General features: G+C 44.6%; 1 protein-coding gene across 2 annotated transcripts in view; it reads right to left on the bottom strand.

Annotated features, from left to right (window-relative positions):
• LIPC (lipase C, hepatic type) overlaps positions 1 to 19641 on the bottom strand; it is a 178142-nt gene that overhangs the window by 136026 nt on the left and 22475 nt on the right. For both annotated transcript variants that reach the window (XM_061157252.1, XM_061157253.1), the window contains exon 3: positions 18335 to 18467. In XM_061157252.1, coding sequence (XP_061013235.1) covers positions 18335 to 18419 — 85 coding nt within the window. In that variant the 5' untranslated portion in view covers positions 18420 to 18467. The remainder of the gene's footprint in view (positions 1 to 18334; positions 18468 to 19641) is intronic.

Raw genomic sequence — 19641 nt, 5'->3', positions numbered from 1 at the left:
ACACCCTGCCCAGCCACACCAAAGGCCAGAAGTGTCAATGAGGGGACCCCTCCTATTGCCCCTCAAGCAAGCTCCTTGGTAACCTCAGATTGTGTCTAGTGGCTTCGGTCCATAAAGTAGGGGCACTTCGTTACTAAGGTACTTTCTCCCTATTGTCACACTGGCATCTGGACTGAGGATGAGCGGGCCCCTCTTGTGTCTGTCTCAGAGTCTCAAATACATGAGAGTATTCATGGGGTTGAGGGTGGGGGGAATGGGGCTTATGCCACCAGGCAAAACAGCATGAAGCGGAATAAAAATGTCTCCGAGGGAAGAAACAAATGCAGCAACCTGAGTGGATTATAAAGCCATAGTCATCTTTCAAAGTAAATAGCAATCAGTCCAGAGGACCTAGGAGGCTTTCAAATAATGGTCAACATGTGTTGATATTGACAGTGACCCATAAATCTCAATTTCTTTGGGAGAAACTGTTGGGCGGCATTTTAACTCCAAGTCATTGAATGAAAAGGAGCAAGATTTACCTCTGCCGTGAATCTGAGTGGAGCATCCTTGGAAATACGACCCAACAGACACGGAGTTAAGTGCTAATTGATGGCCTCCAACATGCTTCATAACACTCCATTACCCAGATCGGGAGCGTGACAGCTGAAATGTGGACCAGCTGAGCCTGGGGTGAGCGGCCGTCTAAGAAGGACAAAGGGCCGTGGGGCTTCCACTGCTGTCTGAGCCGCCCGCAGAGTGACTTATCACTGCCACCCCTCCATCAGAGTTCACACTGCCCTCACTGGTGCGTTGGGGCACTTTGGACCCTGCAAGGCCCTTTCTCGATGGTTCTTTTACTTTGCTCCTCAGCGGTTTTCTCATTATGTGTGGCCAGTCCCAAGCCTGGCGTCTGTCCTCTGGGGGAGTCAAGAGGCCTTTTTTCAACTCTCCAGTTTCTTGTGACTGAGAGCAAGGCTAACTGGCTCCTACTCTCTGTTCTGCCATTTAAAGAAGGCATTTTATTTTTTATTACTGTTTCAAAATATTTTTTTTACATTGGAATATAGCCGGTTAACAATGTTGTAGTAGTTTCAGGTGCACAAGGAAGGGACTGAGCCATACATATACATGTTTCCATTCTCCCTCAAACCCATCCAGCCTGCTGCATAACATTGAGCAGAGTTTCCTGGGCAGTACAGTAGGCCCTGGTTGGTTATCCATTTCAAATACAGCAGTGTGTACATGTTGATTTCAAACTCCCTAAATGTCTCCTCCCCTAATTCTTCCCCCTAAAGAAGGCATTGTAGTTACCATTTATTTCCTACTTGTTGGACACTCTGCTAAGTGGTTTTGCATATATTATTTCATTTGAGCCTTAATAATTGTGTGGTGACTTTTGTAAGCCTCAGTTTCTTCATCTTTAAAATGGGGATGATTTTAAATGTGCACTCACTGCTGGAGAATGAAGCCCTGGCAGGTGGGGAAGCTGCCCACTCAGGGCTGCCTGTCCCCACCCATGCTGAGTTAGTTGCTATCCTCCACATCCCTGGACCACACTGCTGTGTGGGGGAGTGGCATCCCCAGCCCTTAGCACAGCATCTGGCACAGTTGTGCTCATAAACACAGTGAAATTAGGAGGGAAAGCAGGAAGACTGCAGAGTGAGCCCCAGAAACTCCCAGTCCTGAGCTAAGAAGTTGGGGTTGGGGGGTCCCAAGTGGGGACATACCAAAGAGACATTCACCCTGACTTCAGGGTGAAGGGAAGACCGGAAGACCTTTTGTCAGAGAGAAAAGAAATTAAAGAGCTTCCAATTTTGAGTCCAGGTGAGGGCAATGATTTATCCAAAGTTCAGGCCATAATTCATGGCTGAAGTTTACTAGTGTAGACTGCATTTGATCCACTGCATGAGGAAATATATTACCTGAAACAGACAGAGACCCAAGGCAAGGCACCCTCAAGGCACCCGCTGGGTCCTAACTCCCGTCTCTGGTGGTCACTTAGTGTCTCTTGCCTGCTGCCACCACACTTTCTTTCCCTAGGGGCTACCGAGGAATGCTTTAAGGGCACTCCCTGCCCTTCTATCTGAGCACTTAGTGAGAAGTGCATGAAGACCAGGTGTGAGAGAGGTGCATGGAAAACACAGGTCTCGGAGTCAGGGAGACCTCAGCTCAGATCTCACAGTATCCTTTCACTGGCTTGGATAAGACAGACTGAACGAACCCCAGTCTCTTCATAAGCAAAATGAGAACAACAATATACACTGTATAGATTAGAGGTTGTAAGAATTAAGGCCTAAATGTAGTAAGGAGGCAGATCCAGCTGGATTTGAGGCAAAGAACTGTCTCAGTTTGTCCACCTCTGTCCATCTTTGCATTTTTCCCATTTTCTGGTACAACCAGTGCTGGCGCATTGCCTTATATCTAGTTGTTATTTAGTCGCTAAGTCGTGTCCGACTTTTTGCGACCCCATGGACTGTAGCCCCCCAGGCTCCTCTGTCCATGGGATTTCCCAGGCAAGAATACTGGAGTGGGTTGCCATTTCCTTCTCCAGGGGATCTTCCCGACCCAGGGATCGAATCCATGTCTCAAGCTTGGCAGGCAGATTCTTTACCTGTGAACCACCAGGGAAGCTCTTACATCTAGAAGTAGGTGCTAATTACTAGTTCATCAAGTAACAGAGGAGCTATTTTGTGTTCTTCAGAACTTTGCTTCTCAAAGTGTGTTTTGGGGACCAGCCACATTGGAACGACCCAAACACTTGTTAGAAACACAAGATCTTGGAGCCCGTCCCAGATGTACTGAAACAGAGCATTCATTTTATCAGGCTCCTCAGGTGATTCATGTGCACATTAAAGTTTGAGAAACTCTGTTTTGAAAAGTGCCGTCTGAAGTTGCCTGCATGCAAAGTCACTTCATTCCTGTCTTACTGTTTGCAACCCGATACACTGTAGCTTGCCAGGCTCCTCTGTCCATGGGATTCTGGAGGTAAGAATACTGGCATAGGTTGCCATTTCCTCTTCCAGGGGGTCTTCCCAACCCAGGAATCAAACCCATGTCTCTTACATATCCTGCATTGGCAGGCAGGTTCTTTACCACTAGTGCCACCTCGAAAGCCACATCTGAGGCTGAGGGAAGCTTAAAACCCCTATGAAGTTTGGGAGCATTTTAGGGAATTTATAGGCCAGACAACAACACACCCTTTTCCCACCCTTACTGGTCTGAAAGTGGGTTCCCTGAAAACCTAAGGGACTTACATCACTTCTGTGAGATCCATTGTGGGGACAGAGTCAGCTTCTCTGTGCATGTGTGTTTTCCAGAGTAGATTGTGGTCTAGAGAGTATTTCCATACAGCAAATGGATAGCTGCATCGTAGTACAGCCTCTCCCCATGAGTCCCAAGTGACTTCTGAGTCCCCATGCTTTTAGAGGGGGAAGTAGAGCAAGGCCTGGACATCCTGCTCCTCTGGGTGTTTTTTCCGTTATTACCAGCAGGGACCTGGAATTTGCCAGATGAAATGACTTAAAACTCATTTACTTATAAAAAAAAAGTGTATGTTGGTTAGTTCTTTGTTGAAGAGGGATTTACTCAAAGGTCACTTGTCACATGCCTACGCCATGCCAGCATCTGTGAGTCCTGGGGATACAATGGTGACTACCTTGTCCCCACTTTTGAGGTGTTTCTAGTCCAGTAGGGAGAGAGAGATGCAACAGGTAATGTAAGAACAAAAGAGGTTCACTGGAGTTCTGAGAGACTGGGCTCAAATATATATGTGGGAAAGAAACAGAACAAAGACTTACAGATATTCATCTTCGTATATATACGTATAGCGAGAGAGACAGAAATCAAATGGTTCTGTGTCACACACACATATAAATATGCATATAGAGAGAATAAATATGCTAATGTGTTATTGAATCTATCTGGAGGGAGTACAGTCATTCTTTGTGCTCTTCTTTCAATTTTTTCTATACTAGGATACTTTGGTAATAAAAAGTGGGGGAAGCAATGGGAGTATTCAGTGAATCAGATGAGCATTATAATGGAGGACGACTTAGTAAAGAGTATGTTCTTACAAATGTTGTTTTATGGCCAGCCATGCAGAGTTGCATTACATAGTTTCACATACATAAATGATCCATTTCATCCTCAGAACCCTGTTGGGTCTCTAATACCAACCCCACTCACTATTGAAAAGCAGAGGCCTAGAGACTATGGCGATTTGCTCGAGGCCACCTGCAGTAAGTGATGTAGCCAGGACAGAGATGAGGTTTTTAGACTCCAGATCCAGGTCTCTTTTACCCAGTCTTTCTCACGATCTGTGGTTCATTTCCCCAAAGAGAGGCCATGGTGTTTATCTTCCCAATCCTGCTCTGTCCTCTGGCTGGGGATCATCCTCTCCTCCTTCGGAGTCTGTGGGGCCTGAAGGGAGAAAGCAAGACACCTGGGAGAGGATGGCAGCCATCGCTGACTGAGGCCAGGGTGAGTCTAGGCAGTGGCCTGACTGGGGACAGCTCACCTGTGTGGGGAAAATCGCCTCCCCAAGCCAGAGAGAGGCCAGGGGGGCTCACAGCGAGCATCTCCCTTGAGGATGGTGCCAAGCCAGAGGGTGAGTTTTATCACTCACTCCCACCATGAGCCAGATAAACGGCTCCTTCTTGGTCTCCAGCCAGTTATTGCTCCTGCTGCCAGAAACTCTTAATCATGCCATTGGAAAGGGCGGAGTCCCCTCCCCCGACAAGTGCCAGCTGGCTCCTGTGCACCTCAGCTAGCCGTAGCTTTCTGCACCCCCAGTAGCAGAAGCCCCCTGTTTGGGCCTGGTTTGGAGGGTATAGACTTACACTTACTTTCCAGTCTCACGTGTATTTATAAGCTTCTTTTTCTAACCCTGAAGTGCCACCATCCCTGGGGGATTGCTGAAGCTCAGACAGAACAATGATGGCCCCAGGGTTCCCCATGCCTGGCCTAGGGCCTAGGTCAGAGCAGGATGTTCTAAGTGTTTGCTGGACATCCTAACCCTCCCTATGTCAGAATGGGGGTAGGAAGCTAGGGTCTTCAGAGAAGTAATTAAGTTAAAATGAGGTCTTTAGAGAGGGCCCTACTCCAGTGTGACTCGTGTTCTTAAAAGATTAGAACAAGACACGTGTTGAGGGAAGATCACGTGACAATAGACCGCCATCTGCAAGCCAAGCAGAGACACCTCAGGAGAAACCAGCCTTGCTGATGCCTTGACCTCTGACTTCTAACATCCAGGACTGCAAGAAAATAAATTTCTGTTGTTTGAACCACCAGTCTGTGGTCTTGTGTTATGGCAGCCCCAGCAAAGGAACATACTGAAGAATTTTGGATGTGGTCGAGTCCTAACACGAGATCCGCACAGAGCTCGTGTGTGGCTACATCTGTGAGTAGATACAGGCCCAGGCACCGAGGGTGGACATCACTGCTTGAATTGATCATCTGGATGTCTCCAGGTGTGAGTGGATAGGTGGATCCGCACCCTCCCTTCTGGGTCTTCTCTCCAACTCTTCCTGCTTTTGAAACAGGAGGGAAGGAGGCAGGGTACAAACTTTAAAAGAATGACGCCCCAGGACATGACATAAACTGCTTAGAACAAAATAGGTCCAAGATGGTGGACAAGTCAACTTTCACTAGAGTTTCAGTCTCAGTGTTTTCTTGGGCTCCAAAATCACTGTGGATGGTGAGGGCACCAGTGAAATTAAAAGATGCTTGCTCCTTGGAAGAAAAGCTATGACAAACCTAGACAGCATATGATAAAACAGAGACATCACTTTGCCAACGAAGGTCTGTAAAGTCAAAGCTATGGTTTTCTCAGTAGTCTTGTACAGATGTGAGAGTTGAACCATAAAGAAGGCTGAGCGCCAAAGAATTGATGCTTTTGAACTGTGGTGCTGGAGAAGACTCTTGAGAGTCCCTTGGACAGCAAGGAGATCCAACCTGTCAGTCCTAAAGGAAATCAACTCTGAATATTCATCGAAAGGACTGATGCTGAAGCTCCAGTACTTTGGCCACTTAATGTGAAGAGCCGACTCACTGGAAAAGATGCTGATGCTGGGAAAGATTGAAGGCAGGAGGAGAAGAGGGTGACAGAGGATGAGATGGTTGGATGACATCACTGACTCAATGGACATGAGTTTGAGCAAACTCCAGGAGACAGTGAAGAACAGGGAAGCCTGGAGTGCTGCAGTCCATGGGGTGGCAAAGTGTTAGACACGACTTAGCAAGTAAACAACAAAAATATGATCATTGAAACACATCAGCAAGCTAAGTGGCACACTTATCATTGCCATGACAGTTCTGAGGCCAATCATCAAAGGTCAAAAAGTGGGTGGTCGCCCAGTTCCTCGAATCCTTGCCCCGTCCCTGAAATATTAATAGTTGGAATACTCCTCCTACTCATTAGCCTATGAAACTCAGCCCATAAAAACTAAACACACCCTATTCCAAGGCTGCTCTCATTTTCTGAGACAGTCAAAACTCTGTGGAGTGTGTTTCTCTTTAAATAAATCAACTTCTTGTCTATCAGTTTGCCTCTCACTGAATTCTTTCTGTGATGAGACATCAAGAACCTGAGTTTCATTAATTCCTGAGACCAGGTGTGAGACTGAGTTCAAGTCAAAATGTGAGTTACATGGTTTCACTTTGACATCACTTATTCTGATCATAAATCTCAGGGACAGGAGCCCCTCTATGTGGCTGAAGGAGGTGGCCAGGCCACGACAACCACACACCAAGAGGACGTAGTCATGGAACAGTGGCAAAACCTCACAGAAGGAGACTTCTCAGGTGCTGTTTTGCTGATGTCACCAAGCTCTCTGTGGAGGGTCCCGCTCAGCTTGTGAAAATAACTCTGTTCCTCGAGCATTCTTGGGTGAAGAAAAAAAATATTTTAACCTTTTCACAGCATCCTTGGTTGCCTTAAATTGGCCCAGAATTTTCAAGTTTGATGTCATGAGGCCTCTTCTTTTTTTTTGTCTGCTTGGATTTGTCCTTACACCTTGTTTCTGAACTTGACTTTGGGGAACCAGTGGCTGTGATGGAAGCTGAGATACAAGGGGAACAGGACTTTGTCCAGGGGTGGGTTTTCTCCTGGGCCATTGAGAGGTAGACATCACTCACAATGGGTAAGATGAGTGCAAACTTCTAGTTAGAAGGGGCCAGGCCCAGAGAAGCTCAGAGTATGTCTGAGGCTCCCCTGACATTGAGTAACATTCAAAGTGGCAAACCTCTGAAAGTAAATGTACCCATGTGGGCTCTGAAGGGAGCCAGCATCACCAGAAATAAGCACCAGTGAGAATCCCAGGGATCCTGGAGCTGTGCTTGCTGCTTCATGCCTCTGAACCACAGTTTCCCCTGAAAAGTAGTGACGATGATACTTATCTCCCGGAAGGTTGCATGGATAAAGGAAAACAAATAGACAAAGTATTTGGCACATTTAAAAGTTCTCAAAATTAGTAGTTACTCTTATTTCATATAGGCTTTACCTGGTGGCTCAGAGATAAAGAATCTGCCTGCAGTGTAGGAGACCAGGGTTTGATCCCTGGGTCGGGAAGATCCCCTGGAGAAGGGAATGGCAACCCAGTCCAGTATTTTTGCCTGGAGAATCCCATGGACAGAGGATCCTGGAAGGTTATGGTCCATAGGGTTGCAAAGAGTCAGACATGACTGAGCAACTAAACACATTATTTCATAGACCTTGTTTCTACTCAAAACAATGTAAGCATCAAATGTATATTTTTCATTGTTATTACTCAAACCAAAATTGAATGCGTGTCTGGACCAGTATAAAACAGCCTTGGGAATGGAAAGGTCTAATGGTTATTTACTGCTTGGCTTGCTCTTACAGAACTGCACCTTTGTCCCCCTGGTGTTTGGGAATCTTTGAATGGCTCAAGGCAACTGCGTTGCACTAGGGTTAAGGCAGGGTCAATGTTTCATGTTTAAAGTGGATAGAACTTCGTGTTTATATTTCTCTCTGCCGTTAATGGTTAAATAGCTGACAGCTGATGAGGTAGGTGTTGAAGGTCTCAGGGCACCACGATGCCTCTTGATGAGCCCTGGTGACACTCAGGCTGTCAGTGCTGGAAGGGCCAGTACTGGTGAGAAACTGTAGACTCAGGAGGTGAAGGCAGCCACCCAAGGCTGTTTGGCTAGGGCGGAGATATCAAGAGATGTCAATGACATTACCTGGGTTACTGGGTAAGTGAGAAAATGAAAAAAACACAACAGCAACAAAAATCAGCCTTGCTGGCAGCCAGACCACGATGTTCCCAACTGAACATAGACAATGCCCACAACACAGAAGCAACATGTTACAAAAACCTCTGCATCTATGTTTGCAACAGGACAAAAAGTAGGCCACTCTAACTCCAAAAACGTGACCAGAACATCGCCTGCTTCCGGCTAACAAGGAGAGACTGCTGCTCCTGTAGCAATGCCAGTTTTAGCCTCGCCTGCTGGAATGTTTTTACTTAAATTAAGCACTAATGATTTCACAACAATTAATTAGATTAAGATACCGGATAGCTGAATGATCCCCTCCCATTTTGACAGAATCCTATTGAGAACGGCTACTACCATGCAGCGTTGGTGGTACAGTGGTGAGCACAGCTGCCGTCTAGAATTCCCTAGCTTTCCCAACCTTTCTGTAGTCTCACCCAGCACAAGCCCAGATTTTCTGAGAAGCCCCTCTCAACTCCTCATGTAGGGATGCTCTCGAGTTTCTCTGGAGTGCATCTTCCCTAGCTGCAGTAAGCCAAATAATCCTAACCTTCATCTGATTCCAAGTGTGTTCCCTGTAGCCTTTGGCTGGTGAACCTTTACATCTGTAAAATGGGCATAATGATACCTGCCCAGGATATTGTGTGAATCAACTGATATCATGCAGGTAGGAACAAGATTTTTTTTTTTTTAATGAGTATTTTCTTATTTATTTGGCTGCACTGGGTCTTAGTTATGGCTTGTGGGATCTAGTTTGCTGATCAGGGATTGAACTTGGGTCTCCTGAGTTGGGAATGTGGAGTCTTAGCCATTGGTTCACAAGGGAAGTCCCAGGAGTGAGCTTTTAACGTTGAAATTGCTATAGGTCTATAAACTAGTGTGATGTGGAATTTGCAGATGGTTCTCTTTTGAGACTCAGAAGGAGATATTATACTTCTTAAATTGTAGGTTCCTATTCAAGGTTCTATTATATGTACCTGCCTCAGTTTCACTGGTGTAAATCTCTCCTACCATTAGTGTTTAGGAACAGCAATTAACATGTAAACTTCAAACAGACTTGCCCGAGGGTAAGTCTGAGTGTTGGTCGGCCTCAGTCAGGTGAGGTTGTGGAGCCTGTAACTTCTGAGCCCCACCCCTGTCTTTTCCTGCTGATAACATGGCTTTCCATCAGGGAGTGGCTAGAATTTCAGCCAGGCTGTGAGACATCCACCCAGCAGGAAAGGCAGCCATGACCAAGTCCCTCCCCTTTCCAAATACCAGCTTCAATGGCAGCCCCACTGCCTCCAGAGCGAGGGCCGAACTCATTAGCGTGGCCTCTGAGGCCTTCACCTCTGACCACTTCTTTTGTGCCCTACCCTGAGCTATGGCAATTGTCTGTGTGCATGTACTTAATTTATATTTAAGAATGTGTGTATGCTCAGTCACTTTAGTCACTTCAGTCATGTTGGATTCTTTATGACCCTACAGACTGTAGCCTGCAGGCTTCTCTGTCCATGGGGTTCTCCAGGCAAGAATACTGGAGTGGGTTGCCATGCCCTCCTCCAGGGGATCTTCCCGACCCAAGGATTGAAGCTGCATCTCTGCATTACAGGCAGATTCTTTGCCTCTGAGCCACCAGGGAAGCCCAGCAAACATCTCAGAGATTCCCAATTTCATTGCATGTTTTCAAGTCTCCAGGACTGGCTCATGCTTTTCCTTCTGCTTGCTACATCCTTCTACTTCTCCTTCAAGGCTCAACTCAAATATCACTTCCTCTATAAAGCCTTCTCTGCTAACCTTTCCTGCCTTGTGATGTTTTGTATCTAATTGTACACTTAGCACACCATGTTGAAATTATACCTCTTCCAGTCTCTAACACACACACACACAGACACACACACACACATGGTTGTAGGGGACTTCAGATCTCATCAACTGGGAAGCTCCTTTTTCATTGTTGTATCCTCAGGAACACCTTTTTGTACAAACCATGGGGCCTGGTACACAGTAGGGGGTTAATAAAGGCTGTAATTTGTTGTTGTTGATCTTGTTATATTTCAGAAGAAGTATGTTGTTTTCACTCTTTTGGTCTCTCTTGGGACAAGGAGGCTGGAACATTTGTCACTGGAAAGTTTTTCGCAGTCACGGAAAGGCCAGTCCTAGTCAGCTAGGATTATCACAGACTCTGCCCAGCTCATGGTAATGCCCAGCTCATAGGAAAAGAATTTGCTTGATCCTATTTTCAGGCCTGCCAAGGCATGCTTTACTGTGTGTGGTTAATTCATTATTGCAACTAGTATTTTTCTACCAATTACAACTAAATCTCAACTTGGGAATTTCTTTTTTCAATTAAAGAACCACTGTCTTTTTGGCATGATGATATTTTATTCTGGAGGACTAACTTGTCATGAATATTTAGTGGTTTTATATTATCTGGAATATGGCCACTCTTGGCCTCCCCTGGTGGCTCAGATGGTAAAGAATCTACCTACAACGTGGGAGACCCGGGTTCAATCCCGGGATTGGGAAGATTCCCTGGAGAAGGGAATGGGTACCCACTCCAATATTCTTGCTGGGAGAATTCCATGGAAAGAGGAGCCTGGCAGGCCACAGTCCATGAGTTCACAAAGAGTCAGACACAACTGAGCAACTGACACTCCTACGCTCCCTTGAGGGAGGTCAATATTCAGGATCATGAACACTGGTATCCCTCCATTTACCCGCTGCAGGATACCGAGAAATGAAAACAAGTTTTGCCCCAGGGTTTGCATTGTTTCTGAGGGAAAAACTTTAAGCCAGGAAGTCAGGAGACCTGGGTTCAAGTCAAGTTAATGTTTTGCCATTAACTGTCTATTTTTGTTTTTCAGTGGTTCTCATTGTGTAGTCCCCAGACCTGAAGCAACACCTGCGTCCTTTAGAAATGCAAATTCCTGGGTCTACCCCAGGCTCACTGAGTCAGGAACTTGCTAACAAATTTAATAGAATTCGTTTATTTTATAAATAAATGAGATTTAATAAAATCATATTTTAATAGACTTCTAGTGCACTCTAAAGTTTGAGTCTGACTAGTCAAATTCCTTTGCTTTATCATTTTGATATAAAATTTTAAATTATTCAAATCATTCAAGCAAAATAGTATATACAAACTACAACATTACATAAAATTTGGAAGACAGAAATTTAGGTGTAAACTCAACTGAAGTATGAACATGTTTGTTCCTTTTCTTCTAGTAATTTTTTTCCCTCAAATACAGGTGTTTTCATGGAATTGTAATCAGAAGACACACAATTAGGTATGCTACTTTTGTCCCACTTAGCCTTGGAATGAAAATATTATTCAATGCTGCCACTTTTATATCATCGTAAGCAGTGGTCCTCAACCTCTGGGCGGCAGAGTGGTACCTCCTGTCTGATCAGCGGCGGCATTAGATTAGATTAGTGCACAATAAATGTAATATGCTTGAATCATCCTGAAACCATCTCCTCCCACCCCAGTCTGTGTGAAAAGCTGTCTTCCACGAAACTGGTCCCTGGTGACATAAAAGGTTGGGGACCGCTGGTCATAAGAACTATTTTTAGTAGTTCCACAATACATTATCTAAAAGCTGTGCCAAAGCGTACCTCGCCAGGACCCTGAAGGTGAACTTGCACACATGGAGGAGAAAGTGCTGGGACAGACGAGGAGGCCTCCCCTTCTCTGTACATCTTCCTGCTCCTCCCCCCAGATCCCACACAAACATTGAAACTATGAGTGTTTCTGGAAGTAGTCATAAGCAGAGAGGAAAGTGATGTCAGTCAATAACCCTGAGTTTTCCAGAGGTATCCAGAAACACAGGTTTTCCCTTACCTAAATCCTTTCCTGAAACCCTGAAGCTGCCAAGACGTCGCCACGCTACCTTTTGGCGACATCCAAGAATGACGCCTTCTCTTGAGAAGTACGGCTGCCCCCTGACCTGAATCCAGGTTGTCTCCTGGCCCTGAGCTGGGTGCCTGAGTGTCAGCAGCTGGGTGCACCTGCTGTCTACCTTAACAGAGACACCCCACTCTCGGCAGGACTAGCTGGGCTCTGACCTATCGTTCTAGTTTTAACCCTGGGGCTAGAGTCTGGCCAGGATCCTCAGCATATTTGGCAGGGGTTCAGATGTTTTACCTGCTCCTGGCCAGCCCCCTGCCCCAGTGGGCTGGACCGCAGTCCCTGGCTGATAGGGCCCCACTCTAAAACGAACACTCTTCTAAGAACCAGCATACAGCTTTGAGAAATGCTGTGCCTCATGTCCTCCGCGGACCTCAGGGATGTCAGAGACACCCCAGGCTGAGGTCAAGGTGGTCACGGGCCCTTGGAGAATGTAACTGGAACTGCTCCGCCGTGTCTTGTGCACCAGGCCTAAAATCGGGCAAGCCTCTGGCCCAGCCCTGCCTCTCCTCCCCCTCCCCCTGCTGACTCACCGGCAGGGACACAGCATGCCTCAGAGCGGTGTGGCAGCTGGTATGGAAAACAGGCCAGTGGGAAGGTGGTGGGGGGATTTAATTCTGGGGGGCCCAGAATTAAATATGGCTTCAAGTCCTGAGCCCCTTGTGAAAGATGAGCAGGGTGGGAGAAGGCCTGCGGTCCTCTCACCCCAGACTTCTCCTCTCTGGGCACCATGCCCCCAGGAGGGCTCCAGCCTGGCTCAGCCACAGGGCAGGAAGTCTGGCAGTGTGGTGGGAGGGGCTCTAGCAGAGGGCAGGCAGGATTTCACAAGAGTTCTATGGACTGACTTTCTGCTGATTCTACTTTTCATACACTCGCCTAGGTGAGTTCCATCTCTGGATCCCGCCTCGGATATTACTCTTGAATGACCTTTCCTGCAGTTGTGGAGGCCTGTTAGGAATTTGCAGGCCACACTGGGGCTGTAATTCTGGGCCTCCCAAGCCTGTGGGGATGGGTGGAGGTGGTCTCTCTAGGGACAGCAAATCCAGGACAGGTCTAATTGCCGCTAATCAGGTTGTTTTTTAATTTTTTTCTGTTACATGTAAATACTTAAAACACACACACACACATACAGATTCCATGGCCTTAAAGCTCTTTATTGATCTTTACATATACTTTCAATCCCTAGTGATATACAAGTATAAAAAATTTTTATCATAGTTGTGATTCAATATATAATTTATTTAGTCCTGTTTTCTCCCCCACTTTACTGCATATAAAATTTCCTCATACTTGTTTTTAAAAGCTACAAGACCAGTTGTTATGTAACCTTTTGGAGGTCACAGATCTCTTTGATAATTTGCCACTATAAGTGCCTAAGTGTTAGCAGTAAGGCTTTTATTTCAGATTCCCATCATTATTGCTCCACAAATTGCCTGGCACTTCTAGTAGTAGGTATTCAACACAATGCTTGTTTAAAGGAGGACTTAGTAATAGCTGGCCGCTTCCTCCTTGATGGTTTATTGTTGGGCATTCAAATTGTTTCTAGTTTTTGACAGTTGTGATGCAGTGCTGCTGTCAACTCCTTCCTGTAGTTTTTTTCTCCTTCCCAGCAGGTCTGTTTTTGGAAGATGTTTGGGCTTGGAAAACATGTGTACTTTATTGTCTCTGTGCCTTTGCTTATGCACAAGGAAAGCCTCCTTCTTGTTTGTCCAGATTCTATCCTGCAAGACTCTGCTCAAATGCTGATTCCTCCCAGGAGCCTTTCCTCTACCTGTACTTGGAAGCGAACACTTCTTCATCTCTACCTGTGACTTTTTTTAGTTAATTCAGGCTGTTGTAACAAATTACCATAGAGTGGGTGGCTTGTAGCCAATAGAAAATTATTTCTCACACTTCTGGAGGCTGGAAGTCTGAGATCAAGTTTCTAGCATGTTGGGGTTCTGGCAAAAACCCTTTTCCAGTTTTCCTCATATGGTAGAGAGAGAGCCAGTGGGTTCTCTGAGGTCTCTTTTAGAAGGAGCCCATTTACAAGGACTCTACTCTCACGACTGAATCACCTCCCAAAGTCCCTACCTCTTAAGATGCCATCCTATTGGGGGTTAGGATCTCAACATACAAATTTTGTGGGGGACACAAAGACTCACCCCTTTGTACTCCTCTCCAGTGGTACTCATCACATTTTATGATCCAGTTGAAAAAAACTTATATATACATCTTATCTCCTTTATTAGACTGTGTTATACCTTATATATTTGCAACCCAGAACAGATCATTTTAATACCATTTGTTCTATAAGAGCTATTTTCAGTTATATGCATGCAAAAATCAGTAATAATTACTATTTTCTTGATTTGTTATTTAGTTTTAGAACAATAATTTAAAAAAGAATACATTTCCACTTTAAAGATACACAAATGCATTAAAGATATTTTCTGGAAGAACCCAAATTTTTACTTACCAAACAAAATATTACACCTCACAGTTCACTGTAAAACCTGTTTTACTGCTTTATGTTTTAAACCCAAAAGTCTAAGTGGTCACACAGGATAACAGAATCGAAGTCAGATTCTATTTCTTTGTTTTTTTAATCAGTATGATATCATTTTTAATTTTAAATCTACTATTTCTATTTAAAGGCAAAAACAAGCAATAAATACTATGGAATTTGGGACATGAGATGACAAAGTAAGTTGGGAGGATACTGAACAATTAGACAGTTGCAATGAGCATACGTCATGGTCAGTGAACATCAGGGACCAACTATGTAACTGGGAGGTCTCTAAATTGACACTAACAGAGAATATATATTCAAGGAGAAGTAATATAGAACTGTGACCATTTGAAGTTTTTGTATACATTAATAAAACCCAATAGTAACCATAGCAGTTGTTTACAACTCTGACCAAAAGAACTATTTTGGAGGGGGTGTTAATTTTTATCACTGGCACTATTTAGAATCGTGATGATGAGAAGAAGTTTTTATTACTGTCACGTTCTCTATGGATGATGGCCCCCTTATTGCCCTCTGGCAGTGCAGGCAGCTCCTGTCTTCCTGCCCCTGGTCCGCCTGATTTGTCAGTAAGCTTGTGGGGAGCAGGGGCGGCTGTGCAGTCCACGTTGTACAGTGTCTGCTTCACAAACAAAGCAGTTCTGAGTGAGGGCCTTGGCGGGACCACTAAGGTTGAACTCCCTTTCCCTAAACCTGAGGCCGGTTTTCTTTATGTAGTCCAGACAAGGAACATTTCACAACAGATTCAATACAGAAACAGATGAAAAAAAGCCCAGCCCTTTCTATTAAGCCAGACATGAAAAAAGTAGCAAAATTTCTTTGTGACCCAGTGTCACTTTTCTGATTCATTTTTCATTGTTCTTTGGCAAATACCAGTTATTCCTCACAATATCATTTCATATGCTAACATGTGATGAGTTTGTTGTTATTATTCAAAACATTAAAGAGTGTTCTCCATTTTAGTCTCTAATACAGTAAATACTGATAGCTGTGTTCCACATAAAAAAGATCTCTTTGGAATTGTGACTAATTTTTGAGAGTGTAATGGGACCTTTTGGGAAGTTGAGAATTGCTGTACTAAAGCACTGCCTTCGATATGACAGCTGCCTATGTACACTTGTTAAATGAGTGAGGGACTGATGGATGGGCTTCAGTTGCTTCTGGGATGTGGAGGCTGCTGCGGGAATTGCAGGGAGGGGCCAGGCTCCTGAGGCAGTGCTAGTGGATATCACTGGGCAGTGGGGGCTGCCAGGGTCTAGGAGAACTGGCTACCATTTAAGCAGTGTTGGCCTCAGGAGTGGGGTCTGGGGATGAGGGTAATGGAGGCTCTGTGTCCCAGGGTCTTTGGGATGCTCACCATATCTTCTTTCCCTTGGTGTTGGTGGACAGGAATTACCCAATATTCCTTTCCTGTGAGAGGAACCAAGCAGAATGGATTTCTAGGGATCTATGGCAGTTCAACCATGAGGTGAGGGCACAATGGCCAGAAGCCTATAGCGTTGAGCAGACAGATCCAGTCTAGGGACCTCTTGCTCCTCTTGTGGAATCTCTGGCAAGTCGTTTTTCTGCTGTCTGACTCTACCACAAGGTGAGGGTGCGGTAAAATGTTTGTGCAATGTCTGGCATATACTGGGTACACAATACATTAGTGGGTCCATTAGCAAAGTCATCAATAATAATAAAAAGAAGTAAGCTGGGAGGTCTCGGGTTAAGGAGGAAGGATCCCATGGGAGTTCTTCCTGGTATATGGACACTTGGTCCTGAATAATTCATTGCCATGGGGGCTGTCCTGTCCACTGTAGCATGTTTAGCAACATCCCTGGCTTCTAAGCTCTGCTTGGCAATAGCACTGTCTCCCTGGTTCTGACAGCCAAAAACATCCCCTGGGGGCCAGTTTGGGAAACTATCCTACAAGGCATAGATACTCAACCTTCTAGGGCTCCGTTGGGGTGCCTGCTTGCTTGCATTGCCCCAGGAAGAGGAAGACGTCACACCAGCCTAGTGCACACAGATCTGACTCACTGCCTGCAGAAAAAATTCTGCCAAGATGTTCTGCTCTCAAGGAAACAAAAGGCTTCCTGTCTCTGATCCTTTTCTCTGAAGGACCTTCCTGCTAATGGAAACTTCCCTCAGCGTTTGGACAAGCCGGGACTCTGGGGAAGCAGTAGCTGACCAGCACAGGCTTTGCTGAGGGAAATGTGGCTAATACCAAGCAACCCCGGGGGAGGCTGTCCTGCCTTTCATCCTTCACCTTGACTCTAATGGCGTCCAACCCCCAAGTCTCTACTGAAACATCTGGTCCAATCAGAAGCAGAACAAATAAACCAAGGGTGATATATTCATATAGCAGGATGCTACAGTGACCTGAGTGAATGTGTCATACTACATGCAACTGCATGGATGACTTACCAACATAATGTTGAGTGAAAGAAGCCCAGAACAAAAAGAGCACATGTTATATACGACCATTACTGAAAAGCTCCAAAAAATCAAAATAATCTATGTTAAGGCTCCAGGGATGTGTGTGCAAGGAAGGCTCCTGGGATGCTGGCTTAGGTTGTGAAAATTCATTGAGCACTTTATGATATAGGCATTTTTTGAGATATATGTTATGCTTCAGTAAGAAATTAAAAACATTCTGGGCCAAAGGGCAGGAAAAGCTCTTCACTAATATCCTTGTGAACACAGGGAAGAAAAATCATGAACAATTCTGCCTGCATGGCTCTAAGTTATTATTAATATTTTTGGACTCAGTTTTGTAAGTGAGATGATGTATGCAAAATAACTAACCTGGTAATTGACATACAAAATGCTCAATGAATGATAATTAATACTGCTAATAAGTTATTAACTGACCTAATATACAAAATAATAATTAAATATAAAGAATAGCCTTTTTTTCCTAAAGGAGAAAAAAAATGTTCTGGAGTTTTCAGGTATGTCTTTGGATAGTAAGCTTCTAATTCTTTTTGGAGCTCCTGCCAAGCATAGTCTTAGAGGAAAGAAAAACCAGTAACCAATACAATAACAAAGTCTCAAAGCTTGGTCTCATTTGGCCAGTGTTCAGTTCACTTCAGATCCATCATTTATTGATCCAATGCACTCTTTAGCCAGGAACCTGTGATCCACCTGCCTAATCAAGCATTTGGATCACTTTGACCATCAACCTATGAATTTCCAGAACAAACAGGTATGACTGCTTAGTCTCAGAGTAAAACTTTGACAGAAAAAGTGAGGTTTAGAAAATGTGCAATGATAGCTCCTTGTTCAACCTGACTGGAAAGAAGATTCTACAAATTCCTCTCTTCTGAGAGAGCCAGCAATTAGACAACCTCAGCAAGATGGAGGGTTTCATTACAAGCTGTTCTCTTCAACTGCAAATTAGACGCCAAATTAACTCTCAGGAAGATCTGAGACTCTTTCAGATTATTTGCCACCAAAGAAGTCTTAGCCTGACTATTTCTGAATCAGATATGAGAGAGACTTCATTGCTTTGAGAAGACATCTACTCCTAGAGCAATTTCCTAAAATTTCAGAATTTAGGAAATGCCTACAAACAGCTACACATCCCTGTGACCTGTGATGCCAATCATAGAATCACCTAATACGCTGTGAAGCAAACTCTGTCTGACATAGTCAAAACGCTTGGATTCACTGCGATGTACATTGAAAGAAGAAAGTCCATGCCCATCTCCGGAGAAAAGGCAGGCTCTTACCTGTTCCCAGGCTTTGTCCATGGGCACTTGATTGGATCAAGATGCACAAAAACAAGAAGATAGAGACACACAGGGGATTTTCCATTTCTCCTGTTTCACCTGGGGTCCGAGGTCCTCTTGCTAATTTCTGAAGCTAAAGAGACCAGATTGCCTATTGATACTTTGTTAGGGAAGACTGTCCATTAATAATTAACCTTTTAAACATGTTTTCTAGTGTTCAGACTCTTTCCTTCCTACACCCGACCCCCAAATCTAAATCTACCTCATACAAAAAAAGAGAAGAAAGTTGATTTACAGAAGTATTTTTTATCCTGATACATTTTGAAAATAAAATATCTTGTCATGTATTCTCGCCTTCTAGGGCCGAGGTCACAGTTCTAAATGCATCAGTTTGAAGTTAATATGTTTGGAAATTCTGTCAAAGGTCAGGGGTAGGTGGCTTCCACAGAATTGCCAAAGTCTCTCTCTGCCAGCACTGCAAAGGGGATACAAGCAGTGGTATTTCAAATGCAGACTAAACTCAAAGAGAAAGGAAAGGGCTCTGCTATGAGGAGAGCCCCCATGGGGTCTGTTTTCTGTTGAGTTTAGCAAAACTACTGGTTCTGTGGTCAAAGAGTGATGGGCAAAATTTCTATAACTGAAAGGGGCAGAAAACCTCTAATGTCAGTGTAAAAAGGAGTTGGTAAAGGAGCCAAGATGAAGACCTGGATGCTTTTGCTGGGGGCCCCTTTGAAAAATGAGTAAGCACACTCTTTCCTCCTTTGTATTAATGGATGCTCTAACTGTGTAGAGGACTGAGAAGTAAGGCCACTTGGTGAGACCAGACAGGGGAAATGCTACCATGCATTTCTCGTGTTAATATTCCTTGGTAAACTTTATTCATTTTTTTCAACTTTAAAAAAAATACCTATTACATACCAGGCACTATTCTAGTACTTGGGATAAACAAGTGAACAAAACAGACCAAGATTCCAGTCCTTGTGGTATTTATGTACCATTGGAGATGGGAAGAATCAGATAAGAGACAATAGGTATAATACATAAGAGATTTATGTAGATTGGTAGAATGCGATCTGAGTGACAGGAAAAGGAAAAGTATAGCTGAGTTAAGGGGGTTGGGGAAGGTAGTGATTTTAACCATTTTAAATAGAATGGTTAGGTGAGCCTTGTTGGGAAGTTGAATTCTGAGCAAGGGTTTGAGGGAGTTGCCCCTGTGGACATGTTGAGGAGGAGAGCATCAGGTAGTTAGAATAGCCAGTGCAGCCAATGCAAAGGCCCTGAAGTAGGAGCATGCCTGGAATGTTCCA

Source organism: Dama dama, chromosome 12 (genome assembly GCF_033118175.1).
Source record: "Dama dama isolate Ldn47 chromosome 12, ASM3311817v1, whole genome shotgun sequence".
Lineage (NCBI taxonomy): Eukaryota > Metazoa > Chordata > Mammalia > Artiodactyla > Cervidae > Dama > Dama dama.
The sequence above is the reverse complement of the archived record's forward strand: the minus strand, read 5'-3'. Positions and strand labels throughout refer to the sequence as shown.